This window comes from Lepus europaeus, chromosome 14, assembly GCF_033115175.1.
Source record: "Lepus europaeus isolate LE1 chromosome 14, mLepTim1.pri, whole genome shotgun sequence".
Lineage (NCBI taxonomy): Eukaryota > Metazoa > Chordata > Mammalia > Lagomorpha > Leporidae > Lepus > Lepus europaeus.
In genome coordinates this window covers 77,876,827-77,904,751 of record NC_084840.1, presented here as the reverse complement: position 1 = coordinate 77,904,751, position 27,925 = coordinate 77,876,827, and the positions used below count along the sequence as shown (strand labels likewise).

Here is a 27,925-nt window from a genome sequence, read left to right as displayed (position 1 = left end):
CAAGAGCCTAGGGTGATTACTGATGCCATAAACAAGAGTGTCAATTTGTTAAGTCAACAACAGGAGTCACTGTGCACTTACTCCTCATGTAGGATCTCTGTCCTTAATGTGCTGTACATTGTGATTTAATGCTATAACTAGTACTTAAACAGTATTTTTCACTTTGTGTTTCTATGTGGGTGCAAACTGTTGAAATCGTTACTTAATATACTAAACTGATCTGTATATAAAGAGAATTGAAAATGAACCTTGATGTGCATGGAAGAGGAGATGGGGTGGGAGAGGGGAGTGTTGTGGGTGGGAGGGAAGTTATGGGGGGGGAGGAGCTATTGTAATCCATAAGCTGTACTTTGGAAATTTATATTCATTAAATAAAAGTTAAAAAAAAAAAAAAGAAAAAGAAAAACAACCAACCAACCAAAGGTTATAAACACTAGTTCTGGCAGAAAGCATTTCTTGAAAGTTAATGCATAGAAGAACTCAGGCGCTTTCAATGTAAGGGATCTAAGTTTTGACAACTGGGCACGTTTTGTACATGTTCACACATTGTGCACGCATGGACACAAGTTTTGTGTACGACCTATTTTGCATAAGAACACCAGTCCATGCTTTGCACACGAATACATGCTTGCACAGGGTGCATGTGTGCAGGTGGACACGTTTACACAGGGACGCACGTTTTGTAACAAAGCGCGGCGCCAGCGTCAGAGGAGTGGGGCCTCAAGAAATGAGCCAGAGGCCTGTTGGAGACGGGAACAGCGCCAGCACAGCGGGAACTACAACTCCCAGCGCGCGGTCACCTCCGGCCGACGTGCGGCCCCGCGCTGAGACTGGCTCCGCCCAGCGGCCCGACTCGACCGGGCTCTGGACCCGGCTCAGCGCCTTGAGCCGAGTGCCCAGCCACAGGATCGCCCAGCGAACGCATGGAGCCCCGGACCGCTGACGGCAGCTTCTTGGGAGACGTGGGTACGTGCGGGGCGCCGCAGAGGGCGCTGGGCAGGGGATTGAGGGGCTGGCGAAAAAGGGAGGACCGCCGGAGCCGGCTCTGGAGCGCTGGAGAAGCGCACCTGATGGTGATGGCTTTGTCCCAGAGATGGCTGGTGAGCCCTGATCCGAATTCACGGTCGGGGCGTTTGAGTGGGTGGGTGGGGGGCGTGGTTGGAGCAGAATCCCGCTGATCCTGAGCATCTCGGACGGAGCCCCGGTGTCTCGCCCCCAGTTCCAGCGTACTGCAGGGTTGGCTGTTCATCCGTGTGACGCACCAGATGTGGGGTTTCCGTACCGCAAACCCACCCGAGCGCCGCGCAGGTTGGAAATGGGGGGCGTGTGTGGGGTCGTGGCCCCGTTGAGGAAGAGTCAGGAAGTGCCGCGAGCCCGTTTTTCTGGGCAGCCCGGGAGCAGAAACGCCTCTTCGGCTTCTATGAGGCCGTGGTGCAGTGTCATGAGCATCCTGCGGACACAGCTGGCCGTGGCCGGGAATCCGCCTCGGAGTGAGGGTAGCGGAAAGACCTTGGGACATTAGGGCTCACTCGGAACATTGTGACCTTGCTTCAGGATGCCATCTTTGCTAAATGGGCAGCCGGGATAAAACTGATGAATGGATGCAGGGACATTCTTTCAGAAAATGAACTTTTCCCTGGCTATGGAATAATCATATGGCAAATAAAATGAATGGCCGAAGCGCTTTGAGACTCTGGAAAGGAGGGGGGAAAAAAGGAGGCATTTTTACACTGCTAAAAACAGCAGTGCAAATAAAAGCGAAAAGCATTAAGGCTGAATTGAACTGAAGAGGTAATTGCAGTTGTAGCAAGGCAAAGATACTTTAATTGATTTTTGCAATACAACCACCTTCCACAGGATCAAAAGCATTTAATAAGCATCTGCTTTAATCTGGCGTTCCACCTCAGGCAGGCACAGACTTTTACCCTGACCATGTAATCTGTATTTGATTGGCTCAGTTGAATAAGTAAGGAACAGCTAACCACTGAAGCCTATTTTAGCTGATAATTTAATATTTTTGTTTCTGTAGAGGGTTCAGTACCCTGGCATCACTTGCAAGCGTGTTTTCTACAGTTTATTAAAGAATATTCATATAGAAGAAAAACAATTCTAAACTAATGAATGTGTATCTTCTATAGTTCATGAGTATTTTTGACATTGCCATTTTTTTACTCAATGTAATTCTCCAAAAATATGTTCTGCCAACATTTTTATTCCCAACCTAATGAATAAGTTGAATATGCTGGCTCCTAACACAGCAGTGTTATCCCTGCAGACAGAGAGGCTGTCTGTAGGAGCTTTAGCCCATTTTAACATTCTGACCCTAATTTCTATACAAATCATAAACAACTCAACATATAAAAGCTTTCCATTTTGTAACATCTCACAGATGTAATGATTACAGAATTTAATAACATGGCCTTTTCAACAAGTACAAAGAATTTAGGGAGAGTTACACCCTAAAATGAATTCAATGCTTATGATAACTTAAATATAAGACATATCATTATTAATCCAATTAATTGTCTACTTGCAAAGTTGAAAAGTGATTTCCATATTCAGCATCCATGTGCAAGAGCCTCTGACTTGGAAATTTGGAGCTGACAGAAGAGGAAAAGAATGACTTAGGGAATTTGAGGATCTAAGCAAGGTGAGCTGCTGATGCCCTTCAGCAATCCTCAATCAAGAACTCTTTTTTTTTTTTCCCAATAGAGCAAAAATAGTCTTTTATTAATTTTTAAAGAATTTATTTATTTGAAAGTCAGTCACAGAGAGGGAGACACACACAAACACAGAGGGATCTTCTGTCCATTGGCTCACGCTTTATATGGCTGCAACAGCCAGAGCTTGGCTAGGCCAAATCTAGAAGCTTTGTCTGAGTTGCCCACATGTGTGGCAGGGGCTCAAACACATGGACCATCTACCCCCTGCTTTTCCAAGCTGTTAGCAGGGAGCTGGATTGGAAGTGGAGCAGCCGGGATTTGAACCAGATGGTATAGTCACAGGCAGCTTTACCTGCTAAGCCACAATGCTGGTCCCCTCAGTCAAGAGTTCTTAAGTCTCTGGGGTATCCAGAACCTGAGGTGTCGGGAGAAAAAGGTGAGACAGTTCCTGGGACTGAGATAGCGAGCCACTAGTTTGCCACGTTATGTGTGGGATGCTGACTTCAAGCCTTTTGATTGTTATTTTTATTGATAATTTAGAGATGAAACCAAGGTCACACAGCTAGAAAGTAGAAAAGCTGAACTTACACCCAGGTGTTGTTTTTGATTGTTGCTTGTTTGATGCTAATATGTACTCTCTGATGGATTTGTAGGGCTCCCTGGAGTCCTGGGATGATTTTGTGAAGTCTGCTGTGGGTTTTTAAGGGGACCTGGAAGCACTTTTATCACATGTTTGTGATCACCACATTCTACCACATCCATTGTGAGAAATGTATTTGCATTAGGTTTGTATTCCCTGCTTAGTGATTTGAGAGTCCCAGGAACATATATGCAAGTTTATTCTTCTGATGAGTCTGGAGAGTTTTTAAAAATATATAATAGGGTTGAAAGTTCCTTGAGAGATTTAGATAATCAGTGCCCTTGTTGGGAGCCAAACATCATCAAAACCTTCTTGGGTTGGGTTTCTGTTTCTGAGTTAGAAAGCTGCCCTCTGGAAATTTCAGAAAATTCCTTTATTGTGGAGAAATCCTTGGTCACTGTGTCACACTGCTAATAAGAATGTCTGAAAGAAATGAAAAGCACATTTGGCACAGCGGTTAAGATGAAACATTGCTTGGGACATCTGCATCCCATATAAGAGTGCCTGCTTTTGAGTCCCAGTTTCACTCTCCATTCCTGCTTCCTGAATGCCACTCTGGGAGGCAGTGATGATGACTCAAGTGATTGAGTTTCTGCCATACATTTGGGAGACTCATTTAAGTACCTGACTCCTAGCTTTGGCCTGGCTGTTGCAAGCATTTGGGAAGTGAACCAGAAGATGGGAGATCTCTCTGTCTCTGTCTCTGTGCCTTTCAAATAAATTTTTAAAAAATGTTAAAAACAAATCCATTTAAGATTTCCCTAACACCTGATGGAATTCTGAAGCAGTCACTGTGGTCAGTAGCAGTTGTCTTCTGTAGAGGTAACCTTGCCGCCTTGGAGAATGGGGAGGACTTGGGAGTTTATTCAGCTGGGGATCGAGGACAGTGGATAAGAGTATTGCAGAGATCTTGGGCTAGAGACCAGAAGTCCTTTAGGAGGGGAAGAAAGGAATAGTGCTCTAGGAATTTGGGATATTATAGGAATTGAAAATATAGAGTGATACCCTTCTATGCTAGAGAACTCACTGAGTCCTGGCTGCAAATTGGAATAACCTGAATGTCTCTAAAAAATGCTGACTCCTGGGTATCGTCCCCAGAATTCTAATTGTTCTGCAGTACAGTTTGGACACCACACATTTTAAATATGTCCCAGGGGTTCCAACATGTGACCAAAGTTGAGGACCACAGAATTAGAGAAAGTCTTATAAAAATGTGAACCTACCTGCAATAGATCTTTGGAAGTAGGGAGGAGAATAGAGCACAGCCAAACACTCCAGTACAAAAAGAGGTACCTTTCTGGTGCAGATTTGAATTCATAAAATCAAATTGTAACAGCATAGTGAGAAATTTCAGATTCTTGATTGTTTTCAGTCAACTTCTGTGTGCAAGCTTATAGTAAGCAGAAGCATGTTAAATAAATAGTTCCTTGCTCCACTGAAGCTTATTGTGCTGTAGTTACATTGCTTTCCTATGGAGACACTGTAGACACCTTTATTGTTCTTGGGTTTGCTTCCCAAAGCTTTTTAGCCAGGTGTTTTCAGCTTGTTTTTTCAGATGAGTTACTTCTCTGGAGGGCTTATCATTTCTGTTTATCCTTAGTAAGCCGTATTTTCAGAGGCTGATCTTTCTTTTTTTTTTAGATTTTTTTTTTTTTTTTTTGACAGGCAGAGTGGATAGTGAGTGAGAGAGAGAGAGACAGAGAGAAAGGTCTTCCTTTTTGCCGTTGGTTCACTCTCCAATGGCTGCTGCGGCTGGCGCATCTCGCTGGTCCAAAGCCAGGAGCCAGGTGCTTCTCCTGGTCTCCCATGCGGGTGCAGGGCCCAAGCACTTGGGCCATCCTCCACGGCCTTCCCGGGCCACAGCAGAGAGCTGGCCTGGAAGAGGGGCAACCGGGACAGAATCTGGCGCCCCAACCGGGACTAGAACCCGGTGTGCCGGCGCCGCAAGGCGGAGGATTAGCCTGTTAAGCCACGGCGCCGGCCTGACTTTTCTTTTTAAGATTTATTTATTTAAAAGGCAGAATGACACAGAAATGGGGAGAGGTTGGGAGAGAGATCTTATATTTGCTGGTTCACTCCCCAAGTGACCCCACAAAGGCTATGGCCAGGGCTGGGCTAGGCTGGAGCCAAGAACCTGGAACTTCATTTGGGTCTCCTACACATAGGTGCAGGGGCCCAAGCACTTGAGCCATCTTCTTCTGGCTTCCCAGGCATGTTAGCAGGAAGCTGGATCAGAAGCAGAGCAGCTGCAACTCAAATCACTGCTCGGATATGGGATGTTGGCATCACAGGTGGTGGCTTAACCTGCTGTGCCACAACGCTGGCCCTGAATTTGGCACTCCTGAGAACCTAGTGAAGTTGCTTTGAGAAATTGGGCTGAGGAAGGCTGCTGTCATCTAGTTCCGGCTCCTTGTGGATGGGATAATGTTGTACTCAAGGCCCCTGCAGGGCCCAGGCCAACTGCAGCTTGCTTGCCTCCTGGGAGAGACTGTACCTTGGTAAAATATCTTACATATTTTGGTTTTTAACAGATTTATTTTCCCACTTGTATTGGTGAAATTTAAAGCTGAGATCAATGCTGATGTCAGCCAAGAGTTTAATTAATGTGATATGGTAAAATCTGACAGAAAGGAAGGAGGAGGAAAATGTTTTGTCCCACTTCTACTTTTTCTAAGTATTTAAATCTCATCAAAATGCAGTCTGAAACAGTGCATTAAAGCAAAAAGTGAGCAAGGCCAGACTGAAAAGTAGGTTCCTTTAAGATGCACAAATCACCAACAGCTATTTGTTTTCCATTTTTTAGTTGTCAAATACATATAATATAAAATTTACCATCTTAAACATTTTTAAGTGTACAGTTGAGTGGTGTTAAACACATTTATAATGTTGTGAAACTATGATCACCAACCATCTCCATACTTCTTTTCATCTTGTAAAACTGACACTCTGCACTCATTAAATTCCCTCTTGTTCCCTCCTCCAGCCCCCGGAAGCCACCATTCTACTTTTTGTTGCTGTGATTTTGACTACTGTATGGACCTTGTATGCAATCATATAGTGATTTTCTTTTGAGAGTGGCTTATTTCACTTAGTATAATGTCCTGAAATTTCATCGATCTTACTCCATGTGTCAGAATTTCCTTCCCTTTTATGGCTGAATAATTCTGTGGTATGTGTACCCTACATTTTATTTATCCATTCATCCATCATTGCACTCTTTTTTTTTGACAGGCAGAGTGGACAGTGAGAAGGCTTCCTTTGCCATTGGTTCACCCTCCAATGGCCGCCGCGGCCGGCGTGCTGCGGCTGGTGCACCATGTTGATCCAAAGGCAGGAGCCAGGTGCTTCTCCTGGTCTCCCATGTGGGTGCAGGGCCCAAGCACTTGGGCCATCCTCCACTGCACTCTCAGGCCACAGCAGAGAGCTGGCCTGGAAGAGGGGCAACCGGGACAGAATCCGACGCCCCGACCAGGACTAGAACCCGGTGTGCTGGCGCCACAAGGCGGAGGATTAGCCTATTGAGCCACAGCGCCAGCCAATCATTGCACTCTTGAGTTGCTTCCATGTTTTAGCTATTATAAATAATGCTTAGTAGCATCTATTTTTTTTTTTTAAAGATTTATTTATTTGAAAGAGTTACAGAGAAAGTGAGAGATAGAGAGAGATCCTCTATCCACTGGTTCATTCTCCAAATGGCCACAATGACCAGGGCTTTGCCAGGCTGAAGCCAGGAGCCTGGAGCTTCTTCTGGGCTTCTGAGTCTCCCAGGTGGATGTAGGGGCCCAAGGACTTGGGCCATCTTCTGCTGATTTTCCAGGTGCATTAGCAGGGAGCTGGATTGGAAATGGAACATCTGGGACTTGAACCGGTGCCCATATGGGATGCCACACTGCAGGCCACAGCCCAACCTGCTTTGCCACAGTGCTGGCCCCAGTAGCAGCTATTTTAAATAGCAGAATTTATAGAAGTAATGAGAAAGTTTTAGTTATTTGGCTCTCCTTTTCATGATTGACATCTGTGGACAGTCTAGGCTCAAGTGATTGGGTTTACTAGTAGGTAAAGGTGAGAAAACACTTTTAAATTTCTGTTCCTATTGGCTTCTTAGTATTTTACCAAACCTACAATTTTAAAAAAAGATTTATTTTATTTATTTGAAAGAATTAGAGAGAGAGAGAGATTGATTTTTCCATTCACTGGTTCACTCTTTAAATGGATACAATGGCCAGGGCGGGACTAGGCCAAAACCAGGAGCCAAGAGCTTCCTCTGAGTCTCCCACATGGATGCAGGTGTCCAAGAATTTGGACCATCTTCTGCTCCTTTCCCAGGCACATTAACAGGGAGCTTGATTGAAAGTAGAGTGGCTAGGACTCGAACCAGTGCCTGTATGGGATGTCGGCATTGCAAGCAGTGGCTGTCTGCTATGCCACAGTGCTGCCTCAAACCTACAATTTAAACTGGTTTCACATACCTGCTGAAGCTAATAGATGCTCAAAAAGTAGAGTAGGCAAGTTCACCTGTCCTATCATGGTTACAATTGATTTAGTATATTTTTAAGTACAAACACAGACAGATTCATCCTGCTAGAAAATAAAGAAGAATTCTGCATGGTTGGGTAGTTTTGGATCTCATTTAAAGGTAGCCACACTGAGTCAAATATCAAAGGAAATTTTTGCTGGGGGTTTGGCTGTATGAGGTGGTACTTGGCAGAATTATGGGGAGGCTGTAATGGACATCTGTAAATACCTGTGCATTTCCAGAAATGGTGGCCTGCTAAGGGTGGGGAGTCAGAGGTCTATGAACCCTATCTGCCCATGCTGCCAGACCCAGGACCTCTCAAAACCTACAAGGAATGATAACAGAGAGAGACTATTCAGATAGAAAACCAAAGCTACCTGTGCTTCCTTTCTGTGTATTAGAAACCAGTGGGGGCTGGCGCCATGGCTCACTTGGTTAATCCTCCGCCTGTGGCGCCAGCATCCCATATGGGTACCGAATTCTAGTCCTGGTTGCTCCTCTTCCAGTCCAGCTCTCTGCTGTGGCCCTGGAGGGCAGTGGAGGATGGCCCAGGTGTTTGGGCCCCTGCACCCGCATGGGAGACCAGGAAGAAGCACCTGGCTCCTGGCTTTGGACTGGCATGGCTCTGGCCGTGGCGGCCATTTGGGGGGTGAGCCAATGGAAGGTAGACCTTTCTCTCTGCCACTCTTTCTCACTGTCTAACTCTGCCTATCAAAAGAAAGAAAGAGAGAGAGAGATAAAGAGAGAGAGAAAGAGAGAGAAAAAGAGAGAGAAAGAAAGGCACCAGTGAAATGCATTTGAGAATTTGGTATTTGGCTGCTGCAAAGGCAAAGCTGGAAATAATTAGTTCGTGTTTGGGTCACAACCAACCTGCTTGTGAACAACCAAATCCAAGAATCTCAGTGATGCTGAATGTCCCTAAGTGGTGTTTGGTTTTGCATTGGGGTAGAAAATGTGCCTCATGTCAAATGGACCAGTTCCTAAATATGGAACACACAGCACAAACATGCAAGTGTGATCTTGGTACAGTGGGAAGATGGCTGGTTTGAAAATCAGCAATGCCAGGGTGAGAGATTACACAAGATTTCTTGTTTTTCCAAAGTAATATTTAGTGAATATAATAGTATACATAGTTTTATTTTTTTCTTTATTTTTTTTTCAATTATCTTTTTTTAAAAATTTTATTTAATGAACATAAATTTCCAAAGTACAACTTATGGATTACAATAGCTTCCCCCCCCATAACTTCCCTCCCACCCACAACACTCCCTCTCCCACCCCCTCTCCTCTTCCATTCACATCAAGATTAATTTTCAATTATCTTTATATACAGAAGATCAATTTAGCATATATTAAGTAAAGATTTCAACAGTTTGCACCCACACAGAAACACAAAGTGTAAAATACTATTTGAGTACTAGTTATAGCATTAATTAAATACCTAAGAATAATTGTGTATTAATTACAGAGTTCAACCAATAGTTTTAAGTAGAACATAAAAAATACTAAAAGGGTAAAGTATTAAGTTCTTTTTTTTCTTTTTCTTTTGTTTGTTATATAGTTTTTTTTTTATTTAATAAATGTGAATTTACAAAGTGCAACTTTTGTATTGTTATGGCTTCCCCCCCGCAACCTCCCTCCCTCCCGTGCCCCTCCCCTCTCCCACTCCCTTTCCCATCCTGCCCTTCATCGAGTTTCATTTTCAATTACCTTCATATACTGAAGATCAACTTAGTATATACTAAGCAAGAATTTCAACAGGCTGCACTCACACGACCGCACAAGGTATAGGGTATTGTTTGACTAGTAGTGTTTTTAGGTTTCATAGTAAAACACATTAAGGACAGAGATCCTACGTGGGGAGCATGTACCCAGTGACTCCCGTTGTTGATTTAACGGGAGACAGCTTGTATGAGCTGTCTAGGCTATGGAAGCTCCTTGAGTTCACCGACTCTGAACTTGTTTAGTCAAGGACATATCACAGTGGAGGTTCCTTCCTCCCTTCAGAGAAAGGTGCCTCTCTCCTTGATGGCCTGTTCCTTCTGCTGGGGTCTTGTTCACCAGGATCTTTCATTTAGATTGTTTTTTGCCACCGTGTCATGGCTTTCCATGCCTGTGAGACTCTCATGGATCTTCTAGCCAGATCCGAATGTCCCAAGGGTTGAATCTGAGGCCGGAGTGCTGTTTGGGGCATTTGCCATTCTATGAGTCTGCTGTGTGTCCTGCTTCTCCCGCAGGATCATTCTCTCCCTTTTAATTCAAATAGTATACATAGTTTTAAAATCTAATAGAACTGTCACTATACCAGAAGAGGCTCACTTCTTGGTGTATAGACATTAAAACCTCCACTAGCAGTTGTTATCACACAAAATAATTTATTTGCAGCAAATAGGGGACCACAGGAATGATTTTCAAAGTGCTGACTTCCTGAGCAAGGGGCAGCAGGTATTTTTTATTTTAAGGGGGAAGAGCGGATGTTATTGTCTTCACATGCAGGGGTGGGCACAAGCTCATACAGATGCAGTTCAGAAATATGCTACCACATACATCCCTTTTAGTGTAATGAGGCTTGAGCTCCTTCGGGATGGAGATCTTAGTGTTGAAATGAAGGGAAAGGTAACCTTTGGACACTTTTTTCACTCTTAGCCCTGGTGTAGGTGTTGCCCTTACCATAGGGTCTGGATCAGTTCAGGAGGATTGGTGGTTGTAGCTCTTTCTGGATCTTAACTGAAAAACCTGAGAAACAGGCCGGTGCTGTGGCATAGTGGGCTAAGCTCTGCCTGTGGTGCTGGCATCCCATATGGGTACCACTTCTAGTCCCAAATGTGCCTCTTCCAATCCAGCTCTCTACCATAGCCTGGGAAAGTGGTAGAAGATGGCCCAAGTGCTTGGGCCACTGCACCAGTGTGGGAAATCTGGAAGAAGCTCCTGACTCCTGGCTTCAGCCTGGCTGTTGCGGCCATGTGGGGAGTGAACCAACGGATGGAAGACCTTTCTCCCTGTCTGTAACTCTACCTCTCAAATAAATAAATAAAATCTTTAAAAAAAGCAGGATTCTGACTCCTAGGATGATTAAATAGGATTATTTATATATTTATATATGAGTAAATAACGTCTCGGTGCGGGGAGAGAAACAAAGACATGACTGATTTGTTGTGATCCCTGGTATAAATACTCACCCTGTGGCTGATTTCATGCTGCTGGCAGTGTCCAGCCGGCAGAATTCCTGGCTCTTTAGTAACTGACTCTCTGGAGCTGGCTCTGACTCACCACGGAATGACTTATGAAGAAGGCAGGGCTCTAGTCTCAGAGGACTCAGGAACTGAGCAGGTAAATTGGCAGGGACCCAGTCAGTCAATGAGGACTTAGATAAGGATTGTGTAACTGGGACTGGAACTTGTAATGGAACAGACCGTAGGACAAGCACATGAGCCCAAATAGGACTAATAGAACAAGTAATGATGATAATGGTTCTGTGGTAGTAAAAGTGTTTGTCATGTATTGAGTATTTATGGGTAACAATACAGAACAATGCCCAGGCATTATTTCATTTAGGTTTCACAGCCACCCTGTGGTGTATGCACATAAAAATCTACATACTGTAAGTGAAGAAACAGAAGCTTTGAGAGGGTTAGTTGCCACTGTGACAGCCTTCAGTGACAGAGATAGGATTTGAATTCATGAGATGAGCTGTATGGTCCCTGAAATTGGCCACTATATGCATCATTGCCTAAGAGCAGGCTGATAGTGAGACCCTTGAATTAGTTAAGACTTCTCAATCTCAAAGTATAGGCTAGGTCCTACCGCAGAGCCTAATTGTCAGATGTGAGGGTGTCAGGGCCTCAGCTAAGGGGTAAGAGGGAGATGTAGGAGCACAGAGCCAGAAAGGTCCATGCTTGGCATATGTACTAAATGAATACGGTCATATCTTGGGCAGAAGGGTAGGAAGGATGTTATCTAGCGCATGCCATTCCTTATTGAAGTGACCTGTAGTCACTTCTGCAATTGTCCAGCAGTAGATATATAAATGCCATTCATTAAATTCTCTGGCTTTCAAGGCAAAGGTTTTTGCTTAGTCATTCATTAGCCTGGACTTGTAAGAAGCAGATAAGCACCAGGAACCTCCTATGTATCACAGTGACCCTTTACCGAAGCACAGGGAAGAGGCAGGGATGAGCTGAAGTCCAACTATCAGGACTGGATCACAAACCATCAAACACCCTGTTTTCTAGGGGATGCAGACCTGCTTTTGTTGCAACACAAACCCTTTTAGTTGCACTAGCCCCTGTCACGGCCAAGTGAGCGAACGTAACTGTGTTAGGTTTTAAGTCACTGGCTGGGACAGGGCAGATTTGTAAAGGGGTTGGAAAGTGGTTATTGTTCAGTGGGGGCAAGGACAGACCCAACTATAGGCATAGGAATTTCAGTCTGAGAAGTAAAAGATGCTTCTGTGGAGTATTTATTCATTTGAATATCTGTGTGCTAGAGATCAGTCTGCTGCGGTACTATCACTGAGCCACCTATGGACCGCCCTCAGGAAAAGGCTAGGAAGAAAAGAATGCAAGCCAGCCTATTGATGCAAAGATGGCATGATGAAGGGCATGGGTTGGTGGGCTGCATGCTTGGAAGGCTTCCTGAAGGAGCAGATATTCCACTCAGTCTTAATGGGTGAGGAGGAATTGGCTCACTTAGCTGGAAGGGGGGTGGGATTGGGATGGGGTGCTGAGGAAGGCATTCCAGGCAGGGAAGGAGGCCTGAAACCGTCAGACACTTTGGGCCATATGGAGTTGGAGACAAATGTGTGTGTCATGGGGTGAATTGGGACTGGCCACAGAACTGGATTTTGTTCTGGAGAAAGGAGCATTTGGTAGATTGTGAGCAGGCTCCAAGTGACAGACTTGTGAGTTAGCAGCATTAGGGAGAGGGGAATGAGAAGGAGGAGGGGACAGGAGACCAATTATGTGGTGGCAGCAGCTGGGATTTAGGGGCAGATCTCTAATCCCAGAAGGATCTTGACAGAAGAGCTAGGGTCTCAGATTTCCAAAGCTTCAGTCTTCTAACGGATGTGGTGCAGTGACTGGGGAGAGGGGTATCTTGTCCCAGCTGGGTTCCAGACACAAGGACTGGAAACAGCCTGTGGTCAGATCTGGCCACTCAGTTTACTAACTGGTCCCATTTCCCATGCTCACTCTTCATAAATGTATGTTGCCCTTCCCCCTACCTTTTCATTTTCCCAACTCATTCTGTGAGATGACCTTGATTATCAATATTACCTTGTTACCAAACCAGACAAATATGTTACAAGAAAACTACACATATGAATGTAGATGCAGAAATCCTTAACAAAACACTGGCAAACCAAATCTAGCAATATAAAGGGCTATACACCATGACCAAGTGGATTTATCTCAAGATTGTGAGGTTGACCTAATGCCTGGAACCCAATTAATGTAATATGCTATATAGATAGAGTTAGGGGGGAAAAAATCACACATAGTCACTTCAGAAGTTGCAGAAGAAACATTTGACAAATTCCAATGCTCTTCATATTAAAAACACTCAACAAACTGGAAATAGAAAGGAACTTTAAAAAAAATAACTTGGTGAAGTTTTTTTTTTTTTTTAAGATTTATTTATTTATTTGAGAGGCAGAGTTACAGACAGACAAGCATTGAGAGAAAGAGAGGTCTTCCATCCACTGGTTCACTCCCCAAATGACTGCAAAGCTGGGATTGGACTTATCTGAAGCCAGGAGCCAGGAGTTTCTTCCAGGTTTCCTACATTAATGCAGGGGCCCAAGCACTTAGCCATCCTCCACTGCTTTCCCAGGCCTCAAGCTGAGAGCTGGAGGGGAAGAGGAGCAACTGGGACTTGAACTGGCACCTGTATGGGATGCTGGCACTGCAGGTGAAGGCTTAGCCTACTACGCCATGGTGTAGGCCCCAGAAAGGAACTTCTTCTTCTTCTTCTTCTTTTTTTAAGATTATGTATTTATTTCTTTGAAAGTCAGAGTTACACAGAGAGAGGAGAGGCAGGGAGAGAGAGAGAGAGAAAGAAAGAGAGAGAGAGAGAGGGCTCTTCCATCGATGGTTCACTCTCCAATTGGCTGCAACGGCTGGAGCTGTGCTGAGCCGAAGGCAAGAGCCAGGAGCTTCTTCCGGGTCTTCCATGTGGGTGCAGGGGCCAAGGACTTGGGCCATCCTCTACTGCTTTCCCACGCAATAGCAGAGATCGGAAGTCGGGCAGCTGGGTCTTGAACCAGTGCCCATATGGGATGCCAGCGCTTCAGGCCAGGACATTAACCCACTGTGCCACAGTGCTGGCCCCTGGAACTTCTTAACATAATGGAAAGCATCTATGAAAAACCCACAGCCGACATCATTGTCTTAGCTTTTTATTACTATGCCTAAATACCTAAGACAAGCTACTTTTGCAGGAAGGAGGTTTATTTTGATTCTCAGCTTTGAGACTTCACAAGTCCAAGATTGGACAGATTCCATTGGTTAGGCTGTCTTGTAGGGCTGAAGAAGGACACTTGTAGAGTATGTATGGAGAAAGGATCTCGCGCCTATCCCATGAGCTAGGCCCAAGTTGGCTTTTACAGCCAGTCTTCTGATGAGAGCTACCTTCCATGGGCTAGGCCCCAAAGACCCATAGATCTCCCATTAGGTTTGTTGCCCAAACATATTAATTGATTAGTTGAGTTTCTACCTCCTTTAGTACCATGAACTTGTGAGTTTGGGATTTTTAGATAACTGCATGAGCTGGGGAGCCAAATCATTCAAACTATGACACTCAACTTTTTTTTTTTCTATATGAGCTAATTTTAATAATTCAGTCTGTCCCATGAAAGATGAAAAAGTAACTCACTACCATCATGAATATTTAAAATCAAATTAAAACGAAAAACAACCCCCCAAAAAAGGTTACTAAGCAAGTCATTTAAGTTCCATCTGAGATCTGGACACTGGCACCAGGACACAGGAAAACACTTTGAGTTCCTTTTTCATTTTATTCCAAGCCCTCACAGTGAAAGCGAGTAAAGCAAGCATTGGCACACACACAGATTTAGGTAGTCTGTTGTGAGTACACACTACTAATTCTTAAGTACCCAGCTTCTCCAATAACTTGCTTTACTTTTTGATGGTTTATGCTGCCAAGAAGAAAATAATCCAAATAGTAAACATGTATAGTTTTAATGTGGCCAGGTTAGAATTTAGAGTACCATTCAAATTTTGTAAAAATATCTTGTACTTGATAATCCTTATCATATCTGACTTTTCTTTTAGCTTTTGCAATTAGTGACACTCAACCTTAACAATGAAAGCTTGAAAGCTTTCCCTCTAAGATCAGGAAGATCTTAGACAAGGATGTCTACTTTCATGACTTTGTGCAACATTGTACTAGAGGTTCAAACCAGAGCAGTTAGGCAAGAAAAAGAAATAAAAGAAATCCCAATTGGAAGAGAAGAAGAAAAAGTACTCTATTTACAGAAGACGTGATCTTGTACACTTCCTTTCCAGGTTTCTGGGTGGAACGCACCCCTGTACATGAAGCCGCCCAGCGAGGTGAGATCCTACAGCTGCAGCGGTTGATTGAGAGTGGTGCCTGTGTTAACCAGGTCACAGTAGATTCCATCACACCCTTGCACGCAGCCAGTCTGCAGGGCCAGGCAAGGTGTGTGCAGCTGCTGCTAGCAGCTGGTGCCCAGGTGAGTGGCCTTTTAAGACAGACTCCTAGCATGGCTGCAGCTGCAGGAATGGATGAGACTGACTCAGAGACCTCTAGAGGGAGGGAAACTGCAAAGGAAAAGCAGGTGGAGACCAGAATAATATGTGCTGGAAGCCAAGGCAGAGAGGGAGTGGGCTGTGTCAATTTCACACTGAGGACTGGGAAGCAAAGTGCCAGGAAGTGTTCATGGACTAGACTGTTAGGAGCATTGGTGACTGAAGAGAAGGCAGTTTTAGCAAAATGTCAGTAGGAGTGCTCTACTCAGCAGTGAGCGGAGCCGACAGGCCAGCTACATCCTAGACTCTGGGTGGGTAGACCTGGCTGGGGCTGCAAAGCAGCTGCTTAGGCTTGAAGAGAAGGGATCCTGCCTCACGATGACTCAGAGGATTGCTAGCAAACTGGCTCTTTGGGAAAAAAAAAAGGACCAAAACTTCTGTTTTATTGCTTTCCCTGGTAGAAATCTTCATACCGTACTTGGTTTTAAGCTGCCAGCTCTTTCTGGCTAGCAGAATTTCTGTTGAGCTGGCAGGAGCCTGCCCTGGACCGCCCCGGAGGAATGCAGGGCTCCTGTGTCAGAGTTCAGATGGGCGGAGAAGAATTGAAGGCAACGCACTGTTTTCTGTTTCCAGAAGCTTGGAATGGAACAAGTTTCATCCTGTACCTAAATGGAAGCTGAATTTGGAAAAATTCTAAGTAGAGTTTTTCAGTTAGGGAGTTGCTTTTTCCTGGCCTGTGATTTTCACACTAGACAAGGCATGTTAAGCAGTCTCAGGCATCTTTCTAGCTGAGACTTGAGTTAAAACCCATTTCTTTATACCCTGCCTCCTGTAGCCTGCAACCTAGGGCTCTCCTTTCCTGCTCTGTGTTTGAGGTGGTGTTGAGGGTGAGGCTGGGCTTATCCCGCCCCAATAGAGAGGAGCCTCAATAGGATGACTTTTATACTTAGAAGGCTATTAAATGTCCCCCCAAACCGAGTGTCTTTCTCTTTTGAACTCCCTTGCCTACCTCGGTGCCCTAGCACACGATAGCAAGCCATGATTGCTTCTGAGAAGTATCTTTGCACAGTTGAATCTGCACCAACGTGAAAGCAAGTTGGGTGGCATTTCTTCCTGCCCCCTTGATACTTGTTTCTTCTTCCTCTTAAGGTGGATGCCCGCAATATTGATGGCAGCACCCCTCTCTGTGATGCCTGTGCCTCGGGTAGCATTGAGTGTGTGAAGCTCTTACTGTCCTACGGAGCGAAGGTCAACCCACCCCTGTACACAGCATCCCCCTTGCACGAAGCTTGCATGAGTGGTGAGTTGGTGGATGGGTGAGCTGGCCAAGATGGGCTCCAGAAGTTTCTTTGCTTTTTTTTTTTTAACAGTTTGATTTTATTTTTTTAAAAACTTTTATTTAATAAATATAAATTTCGAAAGTACAACTTTTGAAATATATTCCCCCCATAACCTCCCTCCCACGTGCAACCATCCCATCTCCCATTCCCTCTCCCATCCCATTCTTGTGAAGGATTGATGCAGTGTAGACAGAAGTAGAAACTCCTGTGTTGGTGGAGGAGCATTCTGTGTCCCTGTTGCTCAGCTGTGCAGAGTCTAAGCTTTTCCTCCTAGTGGGAAGTTCTTCACCAGTGCTGGGAGGCAGTGAATCCTGTGTTGCCTGCGGTTTCTTCTTCTCGATGGAGTCTCCAAGTGTCCTTCTGATGTGAACACTGGAACTCAGTCAACTCTATAGCTGATCTCTTAGTATTTGCAGTGGTTTGTCTGCAGGCTTCTCATCTGTCTAGACGAGAAGCAAGACCCGAACATGATTGGGCACATTCAGAGGAGAGGCTCAGGGAAGCAGTGGGATTTCAACCATCCTCAAAAGAATGGACAGACTTCAGATGGTGCAAATATAAGAAGAGGGCCTTTTCAAGCACAGGGAAAATTACTTGGAGACCTGGAAATGCAGTCCAGGTCTCCCATACGGGAAACAGGGACCCAAAGACTTGCATCATCATTGCTGCCTCCTAGGATCTGCATTACCTGGAGCCAGGTGTTGAATTTAAGTACTCCTATGTGGGATGTGAGCCTCTTAACTGGCATCTTAGCCTCTAGGCTAGATGCCCATCCCTGTAACCTCTATTTTGATTGGTATTTGGATGCATTTCTCTGGGATGTAGGGTGTGAGGTATGCCTTCCTCCATGGGGCCAAATGGGAGTGTTCCTCCCTATTGCCTTACCCCTAATTTTCTCAGTGACATCATCTTTTGACACTGCAGGATTGTTGCTGAGAGGTCTTGGAGGTTTTTGAGCTGGTATTGAATGACAAGGTAGTAAAATGTTGAAAGGTTATTTTAGCAGCCATCTGTATAGAGACAGACTAAAGTGATGGTTGGGGAAATATTTTGGAAACAGAAGGATGAGATTGGGCCATTGTAATGATCTATGAACATTGTATTCAGGATCTAAAGTAGGATGATGGTGTGGTATGGGTTCCTTTACAAGGTTTGGGGGAAGAGTCAATAGGATTTAGTTATCAGAGAAAGGCACAAGTAGTCAAAAATAACTCGGGTTTGAGCTGGGAGCGATGCCGCTGGCTGAGAGGAATTGGCTGAGAGGAAAGGGGACTGTAGTAGTTGAGATATCCAGAGAATAGCCAGTTTTAGATGTGGGCTCAGTTTCAGGGTTGGAGGTGGAGATTGGGTAGCTACCCATAGTGAAGAAAAGATGGGAGGATAGGCCTGGGGCAGAATGTGCCAGGAAGAGAGGGAAGAGGACACCAAACTTTGATCCATGCTGCATTCAAGACACAAGAAGCCAAGCCCGGGAGAAGGTGGCAGCCTCAGTATGGCTAGAGGGCAACCCTTGTGTTGGTGGGAAAGTCCAAGAGTGTTCATTCAGGAGGCAGGACTGGGATGCCAGCAGCATGTTGTCATCATAGGCTGGACACTCCCCAGATGCACTGCAGGGGCAGACAGGACTCTTCTCTGTCCGTTCCTGGAGAGTGTCCAAAATCTGTTCTCACAACACAGCCTTTTTGTCCCTCTGCCATGTAGGCTGTGAACCATCCCACTTCTCAAGAGAAAGGACAAGACAGCTGTCCCTTGGTTCCCTGGGGCCACATGGGGTCATAAACTGCTCCTTCAGTTGGGATATATACCTTGTTTCCCCTCCTGTTCCCTGCAGCCAGATTCAGGCTGATTTAGAGCAGCTGCTGGTTTCTATCATGCTTACTATGTCCAGTCTGTATATCCATGAGTGTTTTCCATCCTTTTCCATTTATTTTAAGGGAGTTCCGAATGTGTGAGACTTCTTATTGACGTTGGGGCCAACCTGGAAGCACACGATTGCCATTTTGGGACCCCTCTACATGTAGCCTGTGCACGAGAGCATCTGGACTGTGTCAAAGTGCTGCTCAATGCAGGTGCGTGGGTGTTTACGTGAGCTGGTATTTACCTGTGTGGGTGAGAGCCAGCCATCAGGATCAGACAGACCAGGATTTGAATGGTCTCCACTTGCCAGCTGAGAGCTTGGGTCTCAATTTGTATGTCTATAAAACTGGAAAAATAAAACTCATTTTGCAAGGTTATTGGGAGGATTTGTGATGATGTTTTCCCTGGCTCTTCTATGTAGTTGGTGCTCAACAAATGTTAATGATTATTTCTGGAGGAATCAAACAACTGTCTGCTTGATGAGGCTGTTTTCTGAATCTGAGAGATGAGGAAATAATGGGAACAAGAGTCTGCTATGTTTAAGAGAATGGAGCTTTTGGAATTGAGGACATTAACAGGTGTCCAAAAAAAGGCTCAGGATAGAGAGATTGCCAAGATGGGAAAAAAACCAAAACATTCAGCCAACTGAAGGTTAGCGACAGGATCTGCTTACATCAGATTTAAGATGTTGCCAAAGAGAATATTGGCCAAGGGTTTTAATAGGAATCAAATTTAAAATGTTTGATTGAGGGAAAATTGTAGCTCAGCCATTTCATTAGTGCTGAGTGTTAACCTAGGATAAAAAACAAAATGTTCAGAAATAGAAAGATACGAGTTTCCCCCAGGTGACAGCCATTTGAGTTTAAGTAATGTGGAGTTTTCTTTTGGAGACTCTTACTTAAATGAGCCGTTTTGGAGTCTTTGCTGTGGAAAGATTAATTTTGTGTAAGGCTTGTTAAGATTTCTAAACATTTTTATACCGTGATGAGATATCTTGATTAGAAACAGACATCAGTCTTCAGCTGAGCTCTCCTCTGGTGGCTGGATCCATTTGTGCCAATGTGGGGCAGTATTATTACTATTGTGCTCCATTCACTCGGTACACGCAAATTCCATTTCTTCTTCAGTTTCTTTTTGTGTGACTGCAGGGGAAAGAATCAACTTATTGTTTTAACACAACGTCCTTTCTATATTGTTTAGGACCTTGTATCATTTGTGACTCCTTTGTAAGGAATATTACATCTATTGCACCTAAGTAAATAGTGTATTTACTATTTAAGGATATTAATTGGTATCAAGGATATTTATTGGTTCATTTAACTTAAAAGATGAGAAGTAAAGACGGTTTAGGGTCAGCCTGACCTGCTTTTTCAACAATGTCACCAAGTTCTCCATTTCTTTGATTTTTGCAACTCTACTTTTCTCCATGATAGCTTTACCCAGGCCTGGCTTAGTAGGAATGGTCAAATGGTGATAGTAGATTCAGACTTCACTTTTTGAGGCTCTGATAAATTTTTTAAGATGTATTTATTTTGAAAGGCAAAGTGATAGGGAAAGCTCTTCCATCCACTGTTTCATTACTCAAATGGCCACAACTGTCAGAGCTGGTCAAGGCTAAAGCTAGGAGCTTGGAACTCCATCTAGGTCTCCTGTGTGGGTGGCAGGGCCCAAGCACTTGGACCATCTTCCACTGCTTTCCCAGGCACAGTATCATGGAGGTGGATCAGAGGCAATGCAGCTGGGACTCAAATAGGCAGTTCCATATGGGATGCCTAGTCACAGGCAACTGCTTAACCTGCTGTGTCACAATGCCAGCCCTCTTTGACAGACTGGAAAAATCTGTCCCAGATGTTTTGGGCACACTTCCCCTCATGTCCTGTTGGCCCGAGTTGGGCCCTAATGTCCAAACCTAAACAGAGGCTTTGGCTTGAACTTTTGCCACATTCTGATTGGCTTACATGGGCCGTGCCCCTAAGCAAAACAAGTACATGCAGGTGCTTTCACAGGTGAATCGGAGAGGGTCTGGGGACTGCGTCAGAAGCTGAGCTGTGTTATGCTCCACAGGATGGACACAGAGATGGTTGTTCTTTTTGTTCCCTTTGTAGGCACTGAGGCCAATCAAGGAACTAGGTTATATTTGCAAAGGAGGAGGGCCAGGGAAGGTGAAAGTCCAGTTATTATGGTGAAGTAATTTTTAATCTAATCACTAGCAGTAAATATTTAACTCTGCTGGAAACATTCAGAAGTAGTGCTGTCATTATGCTGCCTTTCTCTCAGCACAGTGCTTATCACAATCGTTTTACAGTTTATTGTTGCAAAAAGCACATACTGGGCTATCTGTGCTTATTCTGCTGGCTCCTGGAATACTAAAGGGTATCAGAGAATCCCTTCACCTTGCCAGCCATGATTTTGCTTTGAATCCACTTTTATCTTATGTTGCTTTGAAATCAGGATTTTGGTAATGAGCCAACTTTGACTTGTTTCTCTGAAGCGTGAAGCTGAGAGTTTTTAATGTCCAGATGGTTCTGTTTGTTTTGCTGGCTTCCCTCTCTGTCTCTGTTTCTTTTTCTCTCATTTCACATAAAACCACTTTCCCCGGTTTACCTCCCTTCCTTCCTTCTATTGTGCCTGTACTCCCTCTTGTAATATGTATCTGTGTTTTATTTCTGTGTTTTTGTAGGATACTGATCAGTCAAGGCACACATTTTGAGTGGACATAAATGGTACTGGGTTAGGTATCTTACTCTATTTCTTCTTAATTACCCAACACTATACTTTCAAGGTCCATCTGCATTCTGTGTGCATACCTGGCCTGGTGTTTCTAACTGGTGCTGCTGATTCCAGCTTCCTTCCATATTCACCTTCTTCTTTTACTCCTAATCAGAAGATGCCAACCACAGATTTTGGAGAGATCCCATTGTATGCCTTGGGAAGGCCATCTCTTTGCAAAAGTCACCTTGCCCAAGCCTTATCTGCAGAGCAACCTAGCAAACAGCAAGAAAGCGGATGATTTTCAGAGCTCTTTCCAGCCAATTTTCTCTCTGACCATAACAGAGTAGTTTTGTTTCCCATGTGTCTCTTTCTCCTTTGATAAAATAGAATCATGTTCCTTCCTAGTTGGCAAGATGTCAGAATTAATGGTAGGAGAGCAGGTTACTTGGACTTTAGGTTCTGTGGACTTTATAATTTGTTTTTCATTGCAGCACTGCTCATTGCAGTTGTACATTTAGCATTCACAGTTTGCACTTGCATTGATTGCAGTACAGTTAGATTTATTTATTCCCATAGGCAAGTGTTGGAAGAAAACCCCTGATGTGAGATAATAGTTTGTTGCAGGGGAAAGTATTTCACTTATCTAATTTATTGCTTTTTAATATTGTTCTCATAATATATTTCTATCAAATTAGATAACTTTACTTAGATACCAAGCCATTTTATTGACTTGAATTCTGAGTTTTGGCTGTGGGAAATGGCAAAAAATTTTTCTTTGCTTCTATTATCATTATAAAGCTGAAAGTAGGGTTTTTTTGTTTTTGTTTTTTTTTCAAAATTTGGGGGAACTAGAAGGTATAATAGCCATATATTCACTTCATTTCAATGCACTAAAAATAAAGATTTTGATAAGAACACAATATGTAAGCTGTCATTCTTAGAGCATGGCCATCATTGATTCTATACAGTGGCATCTCCTGGAACCTCAGAGTTTTTTTTTTGTTGTTGTTGTTGTTGTTGTTTTACACGAAATACCATCATCCTTGAAGTCTTTAGAATAGAGAAGGAGACTATAAAGGGATTAGAAAAAAGTGTTTTAAAGAAGCCAAGCAAATAGCCCAATAAAATCTTCTGAAACTACCATTAAGTGGTGACATACTAGTGTAATGATTTTTTTAAAAAAAGTCTTGCTTTTTAAAATAAATTATTTAGGAGATAGACATACATATATACACACAATGATACTATTTTCAGGGGAGGGTGGCTACAGACAGGGAGCTATTGCTCATCTACTGCTTAACTCCCCAAATGCCTGCAACAACTGGAGCTGGGTCAGGCTGAGCCCAAAATCAGAGATTGCAGTCCTGGACTCCCATGTGGGTAGCAGACCCAACTGCTTGAGCCATCATATGCTTCTCAGGGTGTGTACATTAGGAGACAGTTGGAATCAGGAGCAGAGTCAAACTCAGGTACTCAGATGTGGACAGTTTAATTGCTAGGCCAGATACTCACTTGCTTTTGGTAGTATTTTGCTTTTGGTAATATTTTATTGTTTATAAAAAAGATTTATTTATTTAGTTGAAAGGCAGAGAGAGACAGAGAGAGAGAGGTCTTCCATCTACTGGTTCACTCCCAAAATGGCTGCAACAGCCAGGGTTAGGCCAGGACAAAGTCAGGAGCTTCATCTAGGTCTCCCATATGGGTGCAGGAACCCAAATACTTGGGCCATCCTCTACTGCTTTCCCAGGCACATTAGCAGGGAGTTGGATCAGAAATGGAGTGGCTGGGACTCAACTCGCACCCTTATGGGATGCTGGTGTTTCAGGCTGTGACTTAACCTGCTACGCCACAACTCCAGCCCTTATTTTAATATTTTGATTTGAATCTGTTATTTGAAGCATTACTGATACTAGTCTATTTACTTGACTTCTTTAAAATACTTTTCTGTATTTACTTTTTCTTATAATCTCCATCTCTACTCAAGAGCAAACTTTAAAGAAGTTGGTGTTCTTTTTTCCAAGAAAATTCTGAGACCCCAAGAAACCCTATTATATAGAATCAGTGATGGCCATGCTCTAAGAATGTGTTTACACAAATTGTATTTTTATCAAAGTCTTTATTTTTTAAATGCATTGAAAAGTACTGTATTTAGCTATTGATTCTTTGCATTTTCCTGAATGCCTACTAGAAGGATGCAGAGGGCAGAGTTGAATTCACAGTTTAATCTTTAAATGAACTCTATCACCTTTTAGGTACATTACTTGATTTGTCTTTATTCTCTCCTTGGTAGAAGAATATTTATATTTAAGGAATATTCATTCTTTCATTCCACCAATATTTTTAGAGCATTGTGCTGTGCCCATAGTAGGAAGAAGCAGTATGTGTGTTCAGGGACAAGCTTGGGTCCTGGGATGACTCAGCCTGAGCCTCCAGAAATCCAAAGATTGGTGAGGCAGTCAGCATAGATTATCGGAGCTGATGTTTCATTCATGAGGAAGGCTTTTGTTTTGTTTTTTCTTTTTGGTTCTATATCCAGTTCTGTTTCTTCATTATTGTTAATTGTTTTCTCATAAAGAAAAGTAAGTGCTGCTTTTGGATTTTGAAAAACATTTTTGAATAAGCTACTATCAAGTCCGTCTTGATTTTGTTTTCTGGGTGGGAATTATTTTGGCAGCTGTTTTTGCTGTGCTGAATAAAGATGAACAAGCCAGTTTTTCTCTTGGCTCCAAGTTCTTTCCTTGATGACATGTGTTCTCCACGTTGGGCCTCCAGGGGCCAACGTCAATGCAGCAAAACTTCATGAGACAGCCCTTCATCATGCGGCCAAGGTGAAGAACGTTGACCTCATCGAGATGCTCATTGAGTTTGGAGGCAACATCTACGCCCGGGACAACCGAGGGAAGAAGCCATCTGACTACACGTGGAGCAGCAGCGCCCCCGCCAAGTGCTTCGAGTACTACGAAAGTGAGCCCTGGGCCAGACCACCAGCCACCTCCATCTTTCAACTGGGGTCCCTGGGTTACTAGATCTCCTTAAGCTTCCACTCCTTGAGGGCTTCATCTTTAGTCCTGAACCCCAACCTTCGCCACTTGGACGTGCATTTGAGTACTTTGCTGGAGCTGTCTGGGCTGATGTACCAGTTCTCCCTGGTTTCCCTGTGGCCTGTGAATACTGGTGACAGTGGAGCCTCTGGTCCAGAGCAACAAGAGCTGACCACCAGCATCTACCCTGGTCCCAACCCCTTGACCTCTGCCTTCTTTGGGTGGATGTTTGACAAATGAGCCTACTAGCTACAGATTAGTTCTTTGTTGACTATCTTTGTGCTGAACTATCATACTGTGTCAAAAAAAAAAAAAAAAAAAAAACTCAAAAGACCCCCTTAAAACATACCAGAAACCCAGATAAACACCCCCAAAAGCTAATGCTCTCCCAAATGCAATCCAAATGGACATTACCCAAATTCTATCTTTTGATCTTCTTTCTTTGGGTCTCTGGAGATCCTTTGTGATAAACTTTCAGAGAAGGCATCCTGAGTCCATCGTATTTCCAGGGGGAAAGGGGAGATTTTCCAATTCCATCCCAGTGTTTTATTAGACTGAAAGATGTTATGCTCCTTCCTGAAACTAACCTCATGCACCTCTTCTTTCTCTTTTTCTAGAGACACCTCTGACCCTGTCACAACTCTGCAGGGTGAGCTTGAGGAAGGCTACCGGTGTCCGAGGACTGGAGAAGATCGCCAAGTTAAATATCCCTCCCCGGCTCATTGATTACCTTTCCTACAACTGAACTGAACACGGACCAGGCCGGGCTGGAGACTCCTGGATTGCTGCTCTTACTGTGCCCAGCATCAGGCTGCAGAGGGTTCTTCCTGTTTGTCTGAAACCCCTAATTGCTATGGATAGAACATTTGTTTGAGTCCCTTTGCAGCCCTGAATCCTGAACCCTGAACCCTGGAGAGTATTTCCAAGGCCTCGAGCTGGCCTGTGTCTCAGATCATAGTTGCAAGTGTGACCTTGTGCTGGTGGTCTGGAATTTGTGCTGTCATTCCAACATAGACCCAACTGTCCAGCCCTCTTTGCAATGACCTTCCTCACAGGCACTCCCAGGACAGACAGCTCAGGGAGCACAGGGGAGGCCAACTGAGGCTGGTAATGCAGGGCATGGTTGTTGATTTTCATGTCTGTGGCCTACCGCGGAAGTACCAGGACCATCTCTGACTCAGCATCAGGGCAGCTCTCCATGTTGAAAGGGAGTGGGCTGTGCTCCAGAAACTGAGCCCATGGTAGATTAGGATCTGACCATGTTGTCTGGGATGGCCGCTCTGCCGACATCCTGACACCTGGATGCTTTTTCTGAAGCAGCAGTTGAGACTTTCTAAGGCCTACCTGTGCCCGTGTGAATCTATCACTCAGGGGTTTCATACGAGTCTTGGGAAATGGTTTTAGCTCTGTGTTCCCCACTACCAGCAATGTTTCTTTGGAAGTTTGTCTTCAATATTAGGTGTCAACTCTTGGAATAGATTTTATGTGGGATTTAAAAATATGCTTAGAAGTTAGGTAGGCTGTAACACTAAGGTTTCATGAATGAGCCAGTCAATCAAGAGGTAATAAGAAGGCATGTTAGAATATATTCTCTTAGGCAGTCATTTCCAATGTAAAGGGTTATTAGGAGACCCTTTTGGGATTGATTTTCATCAACTATTTACCCACTCTAAACTTCTTTCTAACTGCTTGAAGCTATGAAAATGGTAGAAGTTGGGGCATCTGATGGGCCTTAGCACCCATAACCCAGTGGGCCCTGGCACCCATTTATTCATTGGTTTTACAGATACTCATAGAATATGTGTTACACATAAGGCATTATTCCAGTGCTCTGAACAACAGAGGATGAAGCTCATCAGCCAAGGCAGGAATTAGTGCAAGTACATTTGGTTTCGGTGGGAACGCAGAAGGCATCAATGTGAATGCTGTTGTGGGTCATGAATATCTTAGACAGTGTACTTAGAAATGGGAACGTGGACTAGAGACTGAGCTGGCCCAGGTGATGCTAATTGTGCCACGTGACCAGAGGCATCTCTCCACATGGTTACTTGGGTGGGGCCACAGATCAGAGTATTTTCCATCTTTAAGGCTTTAGTCATTATTTTAGGGCTTCATCTTATACTGAGAAGAAGAGCCACTTCTGTTGCGTTAAGTCTTAGATAAAAGTTCTAGATGAATCTGTGTCTGCATGTAATAATAGTTTTTTTTTAAAAAAAAAAAAACATAGAGTACTGCCCTTTCTTTCATCTTTGTAACAGAAACTTGTCTCTAGCAATGGAATCTGATTACCTCCCACACAATATAGCACTTAATACAGAATCTTATTTGCTCAATAAACATGGCTGCATAAAGCTCATCCTAGCGTTCACCCATTTCTTAACACTGACATAGGCTTCATCATGTTTGGTGAAGAGGGGTCACTCATACCTTTCTGCCTCTTTCATGCTGACTTTAGCAAGGCACTGATGTAGACGTTCTTCGGGGAGACAGCCATTGTCCAAGGGACCAGATGATTAGGATTTTTCTTTTCTTTTCTTTTGACAGGCAGAGTGGACAGTGAGAGAGAGAGAGACAGAGAGAAAGGTCTTCCTTTTACCGTTGGTTCACCCCCCAATGGCCGCTCTGGCCAGTGCGCTGCGGCCGGCGCACCGTACCGATCCGAAGCCAGGAGCCAGGTGCTTCTCCTGGTCTCCCTTGTGGGTGCAGGGCCCAAGCACTTGGGCCATCCTCCACTGCACTCCCTGGCCACAGCAGAGAGCTGGCCTGGAAGAGGAGCAACCGGGACAGAATCCGGCGCCCCAAACAGGACTAGAACCCCAGGGTGCCGGCACCGCAGGCGGAGGATTAGCCTATTGAGCCACGGCACTGGCCGATGATTAGGATTTTAGGCCTTCCTCCACCCTTAAGCAGGACTGTGACCACAGACAAGATTTCTGCTCTTTTGGGCCTGGATTATTCCAGTAGCAATATTGGAATAACAAATCAGAGTTGGATTACTGAAAAGATTTTGGTAGCTAACCATTGAACCAATCCCTTCATGCTACAGGTGAGGAAATAAGGTCCCACTAGCCTCATAGGTGTTTGTGAGGATGAAGTTAGGTGATTAAAAGATGCTTTGAAAAGTGTAAAGTACTCCCAAATGTGTGACTGTTCAGCGGTTGTTTTTTTTTTCCTCTTATTCAGATCATTTATTAAGAGCAAAAGTCAGGCCATCTCATCTCTGTGATACTGCAACATGAAAAGTCACATACATACTAAAGACCTCATAGAACTGAGAGCCTTTCAAACAGTACAGAACCATATATTATAAAATTAAAACACAAACGATCCCCCAAATTTGGCAGGAAACAAGTACAATATGAGGAGGCCTGGAATGGAAGGGCACTTACTTTTCAGTAAGAGGGGAGCATAGGACGACAGTGATGTTGA

The 27,925-nt window shown here is 44.1% G+C and overlaps 1 protein-coding gene across 1 annotated transcript; it reads left to right on the top strand.

Moving 5' to 3' along the window:
- The first annotated feature begins 853 nt into the window (after nucleotides 1-853).
- Nucleotides 854-26,852, top strand: ASB13 (ankyrin repeat and SOCS box containing 13). The gene is made up of 6 exons (XM_062211033.1): nucleotides 854-966; nucleotides 15,343-15,530; nucleotides 16,696-16,846; nucleotides 18,821-18,955; nucleotides 24,228-24,419; nucleotides 25,114-26,852. Exons 1-6 carry the CDS (start codon nucleotides 924-926, stop codon nucleotides 25,239-25,241), a joined length of 837 nt encoding a protein of 278 aa, XP_062067017.1. The 5' UTR covers nucleotides 854-923; the 3' UTR covers nucleotides 25,242-26,852.
- Nucleotides 26,853-27,925: the final 1,073 nt, after the last annotated feature.

Coding starts and splice junctions, on each gene's coding strand:
- ASB13 (XM_062211033.1), top strand. CDS start 924: ATGGAGCCCCGGACCGCTGACGGCAGCTTCTTGGGAGACGTGG. Junction 16,847..18,820: donor GCACGAAGCTTGCATGAGTG/GTGAGTTGGTGG, acceptor ATTTATTTTAAG/GGAGTTCCGAATGTGTGAGA. Junction 18,956..24,227: donor CAAAGTGCTGCTCAATGCAG/GTGCGTGGGTGT, acceptor TTGGGCCTCCAG/GGGCCAACGTCAATGCAGCA.